Raw genomic sequence first — 12548 nt, 5'->3', positions numbered from 1 at the left:
TCTCCCCAGAAGAAGGACCCACTGCACCCCAAGGCAGCCCATTCTTATTTGATAACACTCTAATTGTTGAGAAGATTTTTTTTCTCTGACAACAAGTCTAAATCATCTCTTTTCAACTTCTTTCCCCATAATAGCCCTTCAAATACGTGAAGGTTGAATCTTGGAGTTCAAAAGAATGGTGGAGATTATCTAATGCAACCTCCCACCCAATGGAGGTGGCTCTTCAACAACATCCCAGGAACTATCTGTCCTTTCTTCGAACATGTACTTTGAAAGAAAAATCATTAGCCAGTGAGACATTATGTCTGATTGTTGAACAACTCTAATTGTTAGTTCTTCTTTGAACCCCTCTCTGCCTCAGCGTGATTTCCACCCTACTGGGCCTCATTCTACTCTCTGGAACTCTAAATGATCAATCAAATCCTTCATCCCTATGGCTATTTCTCCCCTATCTCTCAAACACTACCGCAAAAAGATTTTGTTAAAAATTATTGATTATTCATTCCTTTAGGAATTTGGTCAGACAAGATACCATCAATGCTCACACAATGGACCAGATTATCCAAAGGTTAGCTTCAGAGTAAACTTTTCAGGGCAATCACATACTTTAAAATAGCTTGTAAAGCCCAGACCTCTTAATGTCAAACATTTTTTGGAGGATTTTCACATGATCTTAATGCTTTAAGCTACCTGTATCCCTCAGGTTGTATTTGTTCTGTTTTCTTTTTCTTTTTCCCTCAGAGGAAATGGAGAACTCCACTCATTATGTAGAACCTTTCAGAATTGCTTTTAAGTTTTCTCTTTTCTAGCCTAAAAACCCTGAATCTTTTAACATTTTCTCCTACATCTGCAATGATATTCTCTTCCCACTGAAGATGTGTTTGATGTGGTTTTTGGTTTTATCTTGAGGCCATTCTAGGGTGAAGTCACAGAGTCTTAAAGCTGAAAGGGACCTCGTAGGCCATTTACAATACATCCAACAAGTCAGTGACTGTTCAGCTTTAGCTGGAAGACTTCCGACGAGCAGGAACCAGCTACCCCCTGAAGTTGCCCGTACCACTTCTAGATGGTTTTATGGGAAGTTTTGTCTCATATCAAACCTAAATTTACCCTTTTTCCATTCCCCCCCCCCCATTTCTAGTTTTGCCCTCTGGTCACCAACAGAACAAATCTGATCCCTCTTCCATGCAACAATCCTTCAAATATTTGAAGACGGTTATCATGCCCCCTTCTCTCTCCCCCACTCCCAGCCTTCTCTTCTCCAGGCTAAATATCCCCAGTTCCTTCAATGGAATTGCATAGGAACTGAAGCCCTTGCCAAAGTAATCTTTCCTTATCAGCAGATCTAACCATGTGACTATCCTACTCAGCCAACTCCAATGGCTTCCTACAGCCTCTAGAAGAAAATATACATTCCTTTTAAAGTTCTATGTGACCTGGCCCCATAACACCTTTCCAGCGTCCCTGGATATGATTCCCCTTCTGTGATCCAATATTCTGTTCTCTCGCGACGCTCCATCTCTAACCATCTTTGCACTAGCCCTCCTCCTGCCTGGGATGTACTCTTTCTTATCTCCCCCATCATCTTCTGCAACACTTGTCTCCTTCCCAAATTGCTGTTCAGTAATTTTTCAATAGTGTCTGACCTTTGTGACCCTGCTTAGGTCCCATTATTATCCCCATTTTACAGTCCCATTTTTAACTCAAAACTTCCTGACTCTAGGCTCAGTGCTTTACCTAATGTACCACCTCGCCTGCCTTGATTATCCTTAAAGTTTTTGAGTAGTGGCAGTGAAAGTTAAGAGAATCTTTGTTTTTGTTCTGTTTGGTGTTTTGCTCAAAAGTTCTAGTTTCTCAACACTTTAGGCCCTTGAACTGATCTGTCATTGCATCAGGCATCCCAAGGGGTTGTCTGGGTCCCCTTGTACTCAACCTAGTTTGGCCATGGAAGAAGTCCCTAAATCCTAAGCCTAGAGAAAACATTTTTGTGCTGGGATAGGCTAGAGAGAAGCAGAGATTCAGAGCTGACCAGAACCTTAGACGTCACTTGGTCCAATCCCCTCATCTAAAGATGAAGAAACCTGAGGCCTAGAGAGGTTCAGGGATTTACCCAAGGTTACCTAGGTAGGAAATGGCAGAGCTGGGATTTGAACCAAGGTCTTTTGAGTCAAACTCTCTTTTCCCTGTGCCATGCTGATAAAAGAGCTGCAGTAGCCTGGGCAGGAAATCAAAGAAAGAGCTCTCTCCCAGCTGGTAGATGGGTTTTTGGAAATTCCTAGAAGGAATGTCAGGAAATATAACACCTTCTTCAGCAAAAACCTGGACAAGGGTATTTGTTAAAACACAACACATTCATTATCCTAACTTTTAACAGCTGTTGCTGATGATTGTGTGTGTGTGTGTGTGTGTGTGTGTGTGTGTGTGTGCGTGTGTGTGTAAGAGACAGAGAGAGAGAGAAAGAGAAACAGAGAGACAGACAGAGAGACAGAAAGAGAGATTTTATTTTTGGTTGAGATCTGCATTTTTCTCTTGTTATAAAGATAATATATAAAAGCATATCATAAAATATAAAAGTAATAATAGCTAACATGTATATGTCACCTGAAGATTTGCAAAGCACTTTGCAAATATTATCTCATTTTATCCTCATAGCAACTCTGAAAAGTAGTCAGTAGTTACCTTCATTTTACAGATGAGGAAACTGAGACATACAGTGGTTCAAGGGCTTGTCCAGAGTCACAGAGCTAATAATTATCTGAGATCAGAGATGGAGTGCTGGGGCTAGAGTTTGGAAGATTCATCTTCCTGAGTTCAAATCCAGCCTCAGACACCTCCTAGCTGATGTCCCTGGAAAAGTCACTTAATCCTGTTTCCCTCAGTTTCCTCCTCTGTAAAATGAGCTGGAGAAGGAAATGGCAAACCAAGCCAGTCTGTTTGCCAAGAAAGCCCCAACTGGAGTTATGAAGAGTCAAACATGACTGAAATGACTCAACAGCTTCTTTGTTCCAGGCCCAGCACTCTATCTATAACTGCCACCAAGATGCCTCACAGGCCATGCCCTTTACTTTTCCTACCCCCAGCAAAAACAAAACAAAGACCCAAACCCTAAAAGTCCGTGTGCTTCCTAGTTTATTAAAGAGATACTTCTTTGTTTTCTGTTAAAACAGACAAATCTAAAATACAAGAGAATGAAAAGAATGACTTTTCTTAGAGACCTGCTTAATTAAAAATGATTAAAAACAGATAATTCTCTGCTAAGTATTGTACCAATGGATTCCCTATTCACATATACACCTAATTATCTGTATGATTTTAGTAAGAAGAACCTTGTACAGCAGTGGCCTAAGGGAAGTTTATTTGTCTGTTTTTCTATATTTCTTTATATTTTTGTTTTTATTTAAAAAAACAGTACCAATGCCCTTGGGGCTCCTTGTACGTTACTGACCCTGATTCCTAAGAATGACCCAGTGTTTATTTGTTTCCATTGTTTTATGAAAGCTCTGAGCTCATGGATAAACTGCTCTTTTTAAAACTCTACTCTCCCATCCATACCTAGATTTTTGGACCTTTGACCCCAAGAGGCCCATACACTACAGATACTGAAAGGAGGGGGAAGGATAATCCAGTGGATTTCTAAAGATTACATGAGTCACCACATCCTGCCATGCTGACCAGACAAGTTTCCATATGAACACTAGAGGAGCTGGAGGAACTCAGTGCCACTGTATTCTTGTTGTACATCCTTGTTGTATTAGGACAAAGTAAAGCTCCCTTTTGGGATAGTTAGGTGGTGTGGTAGATAGAATGCTGGACCTGGAGTCAAAGAGACCTAAGTTCAAATCTGACCTCAGACATTTACTAGTTGTGTGACCCTGGGCAAGTCACTTAACCCTGTTTACCTCGGTATCCTCATCTGTAAAATGAATTGGGAAAGGAAACGGCACACCATGCTAGCATCTTTGCCAAGAAAACCCCAAATGGGGTCACAAACACAACTGAACAAAACAATTCCAATTCAAACCTCCTTTTAGTAACTGTTCTGTGCCTTGGGAGTACCTCACTTTATCCCAACACGGACCCTGAACAGATTGTCAGTATTAAGCCCACTAGTAACAAAAATCTTCAAGGGTTTCATTTTGCTTATGAAGTAAAATGCAATCTCAAATGCAATCTCCTTGTCTGGCATTCAGAATTTTCCATGATGTGGTGCCAACCTCCTTTTCGCAACCTTACTTCATATCATTCCTCTCCCTCTACTTTTCACTCCAGGCAAATTGCAGTATTCCCTGACTCCTGAACACTATACTTCCATCTGTGCGTTTCTCAAACTTTTCTTCTCTTATTGGCTTTACTTGTTAAATGCCTACCCACACTTAAAAACCTTTGTCAAATGCCATCCTCTCATCTAGCACTCCCTGATCCTCCAGTAATAATAATAATAAGTGATGATGACGATGATGATAGCTAACATTTCAATAGCAGCTACCACGTGCCAGGCCCTGGGCTAAGCACTTTGGAAAATTACCTCATTTGGTCATCCCAATAACCCTGGGAGGTAGATTATCCCCATTTTACAGATGAAGAAACTGAAGCAAACAGTGCTTAAGTGACTTGTGAAGGGTCACACAGTTAGGAAGTATCCAAGATCAAACTGAACTCAAGTCTTCCTAACTCCAGGCCTAGAGCTCTGCTCACTGCACCACCTTCCCCCCGTTATACTTCACGTATCACTTTTACAGGCACTTCTTTAATGCATTTACCACGTAAAAATGTATATTATACTTATTTCAGCATGTCACTCCCGTACTCAGTCAACTCCAGTGGCTCCCTGTTCTCTCTAGAAACTCCTTTTTAGTTTTTAATGCCCTTAACAACCTGACCCTCACCTATCTTTCCAACCTCATTAGGCTTTATTCCCCTTCTTGCATTCTGCAAACCAGCAAAACTGGCTTTCTCTTTGTTCCTTACACACAAAACTTCATCTACCACCTCCATGCCTATAACATAGTCCTCACTTCCACCTCAAAGTACCCCTCTTCCTTCAAGATGCAGCTCAAGCACCAACCTGTAACATGAAAAATTTCATTATTCCCTCAAACGCTATTGCCTTCCCTCCCAAATGATTCTGTATGGAACCACTTGGTATTTATTTCTACTTATTTTTCCTCTACCTACATATGCTTTGATCTTTGTTGTTTCCTCATTAGGAAGTAAGCTTCCTGCAAGGAAGAATTATATCCTCCATGTTATTTGCCTCTCTAATGCCTCTTTCAGTGCCTGGTAGGGGCTTAAGAAATCGTTGCTGTTATTTTCTGGGTTCATATTTTATTCCTCTCCTAAACTATAAGATCCAGGAGAACAGTGACAAAAGATGGCCTTCGTCCATCACTTAGCACAGTGCTCTGCATACATCAAGTGCTTAACGAATGTTTTCTGATGACATGCACCATCACATCAGTGCCTCGTGTTCAGTGGACTCACACCTTTGCTGTGTCTTTGATTCATCTCTTGATTTGTACAGGCTTTCCATCTGCATCTCTCTCATCTTACATGACCTCTAAAATTCCTTTCAACTAGATCTCTTACGGCTTTGAGCTTCATTTATAGCATAGCCTCTTAACCTACATCTCTTCCTATAGTCTACCCTCCGTGAGTTCATTTTGCACTGTTGCCAAAATCATCTCCCTTCAGTTCTGAAAGGAATTGTGTTATTCTCATTTTAAAAGAACCATCAAAGTCTTCAGCATACCTTTAAAGAACCAATCCTGCCCCACTGAGTCCTCTATTGTCAAGCTTGATATTTGAGTACTTCAAAAAAGAGCCCCATCCATTTTAGCCCCAGGAATCTGCTGTGCCACACACACAACTTGCCCATTCTTCCCTACATGCCTTAAGTTATGGTCTTATTTTAGGCTCTACCTTATTTAGGTCCCCTTGGATTCCCTTCCTTTCATCCCTGATCTTACTCCAACTTGTACTTTCTTTAACACAACTACAAACTTGTATCTCTACAAAGCTTTTTCTGTCCCATTTTGATTACTGCCTTACTCGGCATCATTTTAGGTATTCCACACACACTGTTATTATTCACACTATTCCACAGAGACATTTCCCTGTCCAACAAAGTTATAAGCTCTTCAGAGTAGGGACCACATGCCCTCCCTTTCTTTTGTATCTCTTGGCACCTAGAAGAAAAGTTTGCATTTGGGAGGGCTTTAACACGTTACCTCATTTTACCTGTAGAGGAAACTAACCCAAGTCTGTGCCAAAATAAATGGCCTATGGTCGATAGTTAACTATGTGATATGGCAATGTGTTAATAAGTGAGTGAACATTTTCTTTGGGTTTTGAGAATTTGTCAAAAAATACTAATTCTAATAAAAGGAAAACCTTATGGTGACTGCTAGGGGAATAGCAATTGCTTTTTTTTACACTTGATTTTGAATCTTTATTAATTTCAGGTCCTGTGTATGAGTAGGAAATAAATTGAGCCCAGGAAGATTGCAGTTATTAATTCAGAATTATGAGACATATCAAGGAATCTTAGTAGAATACAGGATGCCAAGGTCATCTGTGGGCTATATTTATCAAATTGCAAGAACCCCCACCACAAAACTGTATTGGGTAGAGTCAAACTACTTTCCTCCCTTTGATGAATGTGTGCAAAGGGCACAGAGCAGGAAGGTGTGAAGGAAGCAGGACCTGAGTGGGCTGGCTACAAAGCAAGAGAGAATCACTAGATGAGCATTTGAAGCAGGGGAGTAACGAGGTTGACTGCTGGGAAAGTACAGCAGCAGATGGATACCTAGCATGCAGCAGCCAGAGAGAGGGGACTTATACAGAATTAGGTCATCACACAGACACATGAAGCCAAGAAGCTGTAACACAAGCAGGGACGAGACTGACAAAGAATGGCTGAACAAGTGAACCTGCTGTGGAAAATACTGCAGTTGTACTCAAATATGGAAATAAAACGATTCAGAATTGCTTCTTTCAAGGATAAGGGTACAGAAACACTGAAAGTGTCTGTCATATAAACCAAAACCTGAAGGAAAAATGCAGTCCCAGGATTTTATAGGAACAAAGTATTTCAATTCATATCATTAAATATATGTTGAATACAGCATCAAATTAACCTTTCCAAGAGGTATACCATGATTTATGTGTCCCATGGTCTGTAACTATTCTCATTTCTAGAGATTTCTTTAAAAAGAATCTTACTTTAAAAAGCAAACCTGAAAATTTACCATTGGTGTAGCTTCTGTGAAATCCATCAAAAGGTCACCTGGTCCCAAGGTAAACACATCTCTTGTGTCAGAGGTACTCTAAAAAGGCAGAAAATGTTTCCAGGTCAACATTGGCCCAGCATTTAAAAATATAAGATATACTATACTGAATGAGACAACAACAGTTATATTCCATATTTTTTCCCCTTTACAACACTAGTGTTTGGGAATAGGGCTAGCCGATATAGTCTAGACTATTTGTGAAGACCAAAAAATGTGCTCCCATAAAAAAGTTATTGACTCAGACACATACTTGTGTTCTGCTGGTTAAGTTACCTGACCTCTGTCTGCCTCAGTTTCCTTATCTGTAAAATGGAGATCATAATAGGACCTACTTCCCAAAGTTTTTTTTAAGATAAAATGAGATAGTATTTGTAAAACTCTTTGCAAACCTTAAAGCAATCATATTAGTTATTATCCAGAGGGCATAATTTTAAAGAATGCAGGATTGTTGATTTTGGAGACGGGTTCCATTCTCTGTTACAAGCTAGTTTTGTGACCTCAGGGAAGGTAACTTCTCTTGGTCTCCATTTTCTCATCTGTATAATGGAGGTGGGGGATGGTCTAAAGACATTTTAAGATGCTATGATTCTAAGGTTTTACTTTAATTATGTCTGGATAACAAAAAGCCATAGATTATAAAGAAGTAGTTGGGTTATAGAGGCGAGCCAAAGCATGGAAGTGGCTAAAATTCATGGAATAAAAGTGAAAGATTACATGCCAGGTACAGTGCTGCTTTTGTATGAGCTTTAGCTACACTGCTCTCTGCATTGTTTGTGTTGAACTAAAACGCAGTAGAATGACATGTCTGCCACTTCTATCTATATATGCTGTACATTTTACAGCATGGTTCGGCATAGTCGGCTCTTGGTACACCCTTTCCCCTCTCGTACTGCACCTTTACACAGGGAGATGGCTGACTTTGCCCTTCCGACTTCTGAGGTGTGCTGATTTTCTGGGATGCTGGGGATCCTGGTGGTCCTGACGGTGTTGTTGCCATGGCAGCAGCCAGGGCTGGAGGAAGGTCATCTTCATCACTGTGGTTACTGAAAGTACATGAAGCTCTGCTCATTACAACAAAGGGGTTTCCGAAGGAAGGTGATTCAAGAAGGATACGTCTTCATAGGAACTGACCTAGTTATTTTGTTCCCTTAATATTGACCAAGCAGCTTACAATTTTGTTTTCAAATTATTTTTTAAAAAGTTATTTGATGCAAATTATCTCCTAGAGGGAAAAAATGTATTTTTTTTAAATTTTGCATGCTGGCTTAAATTTAGTTTGATATTTTCCACTGCATGTAATTCCCTAATAATTGCTAATTTGTTTTCAGTCACTTGTAGAGCTGCATCTGTGTTCTTTTAAATATGTTTGTCAAAAATGAAGATATATTAGATCCCTTGAAAAAAACTCAAAATTTTTTTAGCTATACACTGATGGTCCTGAGTGTGTGTGTGTGCATGCACATGTATATATTTTGTGTGTGTATGTGTGTGTGTGTATTTCCCCCCAGGATGGCTACAGATTCAGAACAATGAACCTAACACAACTCTGTTGGCAAATGCAACTTGCTGAAATTTGTTGTCATATGTAGTCCAAATCTGGACAGTAAAAAACAATTTGAAACAAAAAATAGTGATTCTTTCATAAGTATAAAGACCTGTTTTGGAAGTCCATCAAGTACTCATGAAGCTTTAAGGTAAAAACAAAAATCCTCCCTCATTTGAGAGAAGAGGCTCTTATTGTCAGGGGGTTTAGAAGATTCTTCCTTGTCTCCATTTTTGTCTTGTGTGGTCATCCTGGCTTTTCAATGCTGATCCTGCTCTGCATGAGCCAGTCGGCTCCCAAAATATTATGGGAATAGGGTGGACTTGGAAGACATTCCTTATGTAAAATTATAGGACTTCTCAACTATGTCGTTTTCCCACAGTCCAATTTCCTTCGATTACCTTGAAAAAAAGAATCACCAACGTGTTGATTCTTGAAGATCCAATTCTTTTTCTTAGGCTCATTTCATCCCTTTGTGTGTCCCTTGTGCACTAACAGTCACTAATTTTCCTCTACTCAGGTACTTAAATAAACATTTTTTTTAAAAAATTAAAGAACAGTTTTCATGTTCTTGATAGAGACAGGTCAATCTCTATCATCAGGGAACCAAATGATTTAATTTTAAACCCTCAGCAGGGTAAACAGAAAGCATCTAACACCATGTGAAATCCCTTTCCCCCATATTCCCTTATCATTTTTACCATAACCAACATGATAGAGACTGTGTGTGTGTGTGTGTGTGTGTGTGTGAGAGAGAGAGAGAGAGAGAGAGAGAGAGAGTATCTGTGTGTGTGTGTGTGTGTGTGTGCGCGCGCGCGCGTTCATGGAAGGGTACAACCAATGACTGGATTGTGATTGGGGGTATGGTGGGGAAAGGGGAGCATTAAGAAGAAATTGTTGTGATTTAAAAATAGAAGGCTACAATAAAACTTAAAAAAAAAAAGAAAAGGAAAAGATACAGTTCATGGAGTTCTTCTGGCCTGTTAAACTCATGACTCTAGTTTCTCCTTTCTCATGCCATGCCAAACCTTCCCTATTTTATTTTATGATCTGCTACCCTTTCCATTTGCTTTCTATTCTATTCAATTTGCCCACTTTTCCTTGGTATTCAGGCATTTACAGATCATTTTGAAAACATGATTTGGTCTAGGTGCTTCCTAGCTACAAATATTCTTCCTACAATCAGACTTTCTGAAGGAGAACTCTAAACCTGATTTCAACAATCTGCCTGAAAATTATAGATCATCTATTCTGAATCACTTCAGGACATCCAATCCTCTCCATTCCTTCTGTTATCAGTTCTTTGAGCCTTGTCTATGCTCTCCTAGCATTTGGAACATAGTCATGCTGACCACCTGATGTACTCTTCCCATTTAAAACTCTTCATTTTTCTTAAACAGGTGGGATTTTATCCAATTACCTGTGATGTGGCTTTCCACCCACCCCAATATAATTTCTGTTCCCACCAGAAAATATTATTAAAGAAAAACAACATTTTTTAACTCTTTTTAATTCTTTTTTTGCATATAAGCTTCAAAAGGTCAGGGTCACTTATTGTGTATGTGTACAAACTTAGCACTCACTAATAATAACAAACTATGTGTAGATAGTCTTTGAAAAACCCATTACCTATCCTGAGGAAAATGGACCCATACCCCAAATACAATTTCCTTTTTGGATATGTGTATTAGAGTCAGGCACAGGATTACAATCTATGAAGACCATTTATTCTTATTTCTGACCTTGTCTATCTGGCTGTGAAGTATCCCTGGAACTGTTGTACTGTTTCTGGGGAAGTTTGGAGAACCTAGCCCTGCGCTCATGGCTCATGATTACCCATCATCCCTTCTAATATACCAGCTCTGACTAGTAAGTGGGCAGCATTAATGGACTGTATGCTATTGATACTGTGAAAGTAAAGGACAAGTGTTAGCTAGCCTGGTCCTAAATGAGTATCCATGGAACACTATAAGAACAGAGCAACTTTTCCAGCATCTTGGAGTTATTCTCTAGTAATTATTATGTTTCTTTCTTGAAGATTAGCCTATAGATGGCTTTAGGAAGTTAATCCAGAAAAAAAAATTACACATAAAAAAGAAGTTATCCCAAACTCTTTATCATCTATTGAGAACTTGTATCAAGATATGAACAAGAATAGCATAGAAAAGATGGAGGAACTGAGGCTTGCAACAATGGAAGGACTACTCTGATACAATCACTAATCTTTTAAAATATCACCTGAAAACATAGCTACTGTGCAAAATATGAAAGTTCCCTCTCCTCATCTTTAGTGAGGGGAAGAGATTTAGTAGGGAAAGATATTACCCCTATAGCACCGTGTGAACTTTTATAGAGACAGGGAGAACAGGAGAAATAAAATGGAAATAGCTATTACATATGCATATTATTCCCTTAATTTCTGTCACTATAATAGAACAATGAGAGACAATGAGGAGTAGTGGGTAGAGATGTGGCGTTTGATCCAGAAGCACTTGGTTTCAAATTCTGCCTCTTATACAAATTGTTATGTGATCCCAGGCAGGTACCTAACCTCTCAATGCTCTCTAGGCAGCTCTCTAAGACAATGGAATCCTGCTTTGCTGACATAAAAATGCCCAGAATGCATAGCATTACGTTTTAGAAGGAGGCTATATATTCTGTATATTTTTTTGTACCTGAAAACCAGGCTAGAACTCTAAATTTCAGATAAAGTGCCAACCTGCATTGGTGAATCAAATTTCCTCACATAGGAGTTCCCCATACCAACAACATCACAGGTTCAGTCCCTATCTCTGATGGACCAACAAAGCTGGCTGGCTTTGAAATCTCTCGGGAACTCTCATGCTATTTCTGAGAATCAGTAGGGCAAAGTGGATAGAGAGATGGCTTTGGAGTCAGGAAGACCTTGGTTCAAATTCTGCCTGGATATATGACCCTGGACAAGTCACTTAATTCCTTAGTGCCTCAGAGGGCCAGGCAACTCTCTAAGACTGTAAATGGTAGAAGAGGAACCAATCAGCATTGCATTGGTAAAAATGGAGTCTGCTCCAAAGGTCTTCTTTCCTTCTTTTCTTCTTCCCTCCCCTTCCCCGTCTTCCACCCCACACACCAAAACTTGCAGGGTAGAACTCACAAACTGTATTGTCTTGTCAATTTTCTCACTCGTGGGGGTTTAATTTCTTGCTTCTCTTGCTTTTCTGTAGCTGGGTCAGTAGCTTCTACTTTTATAGAAGGAACAGGGCTTCTGGAGAGAGAAAAGAAGTACACGGTAAGATTTTTGCTGGAGTGATTGTTTTCTCAGCTAAGCCACCCCTGAAAATCCTCACTTCCTTGGTGAATTAAAAAATCCATTTACTTTGTAGAATGTTAATTCTTTGAGATCAGGAACTTCTGGGTTTTTGTCTTTGTATCTGTCCCCAGTGTCTGACACAGTACCTTAAGCATAGTGTATATTTAATAAATGTTTGATTATCAAATTGAACTTATTTCCCTTTCTTGTTTACTTATTGGATTACATTCATTTGTTTAGAATGTAAAAGTTTGTTTTGACCTGACCAATACCCAAACAACCCTTCTGGGAGATAGCCTATTGTTTTGCTAACAGCAATGAGGGATATGTCCTTAAACATGGATAATGTAGCCTTAACCATGACTTGTATCCATTTCCAGAGTACATCCATCGATTTCTCTGCTGTTATGGTCTTCTTCAAAAACGG

At 39.5% G+C, this 12548-nt stretch overlaps 1 protein-coding gene across 1 annotated transcript in view; it reads right to left on the bottom strand.

The window, feature by feature from the left end:
• Positions 1-12548, bottom strand: part of LOC140532122 (band 4.1-like protein 4B) — a gene marked incomplete at its 5' end in the record, with an annotated part of 66250 nt that overhangs the window by 15999 nt on the left and 37703 nt on the right. The window contains 3 exons of the mRNA XM_072650663.1: positions 7248-7325; positions 8185-8332; positions 11966-12076. Of these exons, the coding sequence (XP_072506764.1) occupies positions 7248-7325; positions 8185-8332; positions 11966-12076 (337 nt within the window). The remainder of the gene's footprint in view (positions 1-7247; positions 7326-8184; positions 8333-11965; positions 12077-12548) is intronic.

Source organism: Notamacropus eugenii, chromosome 3 (assembly GCF_028372415.1).
Source record: "Notamacropus eugenii isolate mMacEug1 chromosome 3, mMacEug1.pri_v2, whole genome shotgun sequence".
Classification (NCBI taxonomy): Eukaryota; Metazoa; Chordata; class Mammalia; order Diprotodontia; family Macropodidae; genus Notamacropus; species Notamacropus eugenii.
Note: the sequence above shows the minus strand (reverse complement) of the source record. Positions and strands in the feature narration are given on the sequence as shown.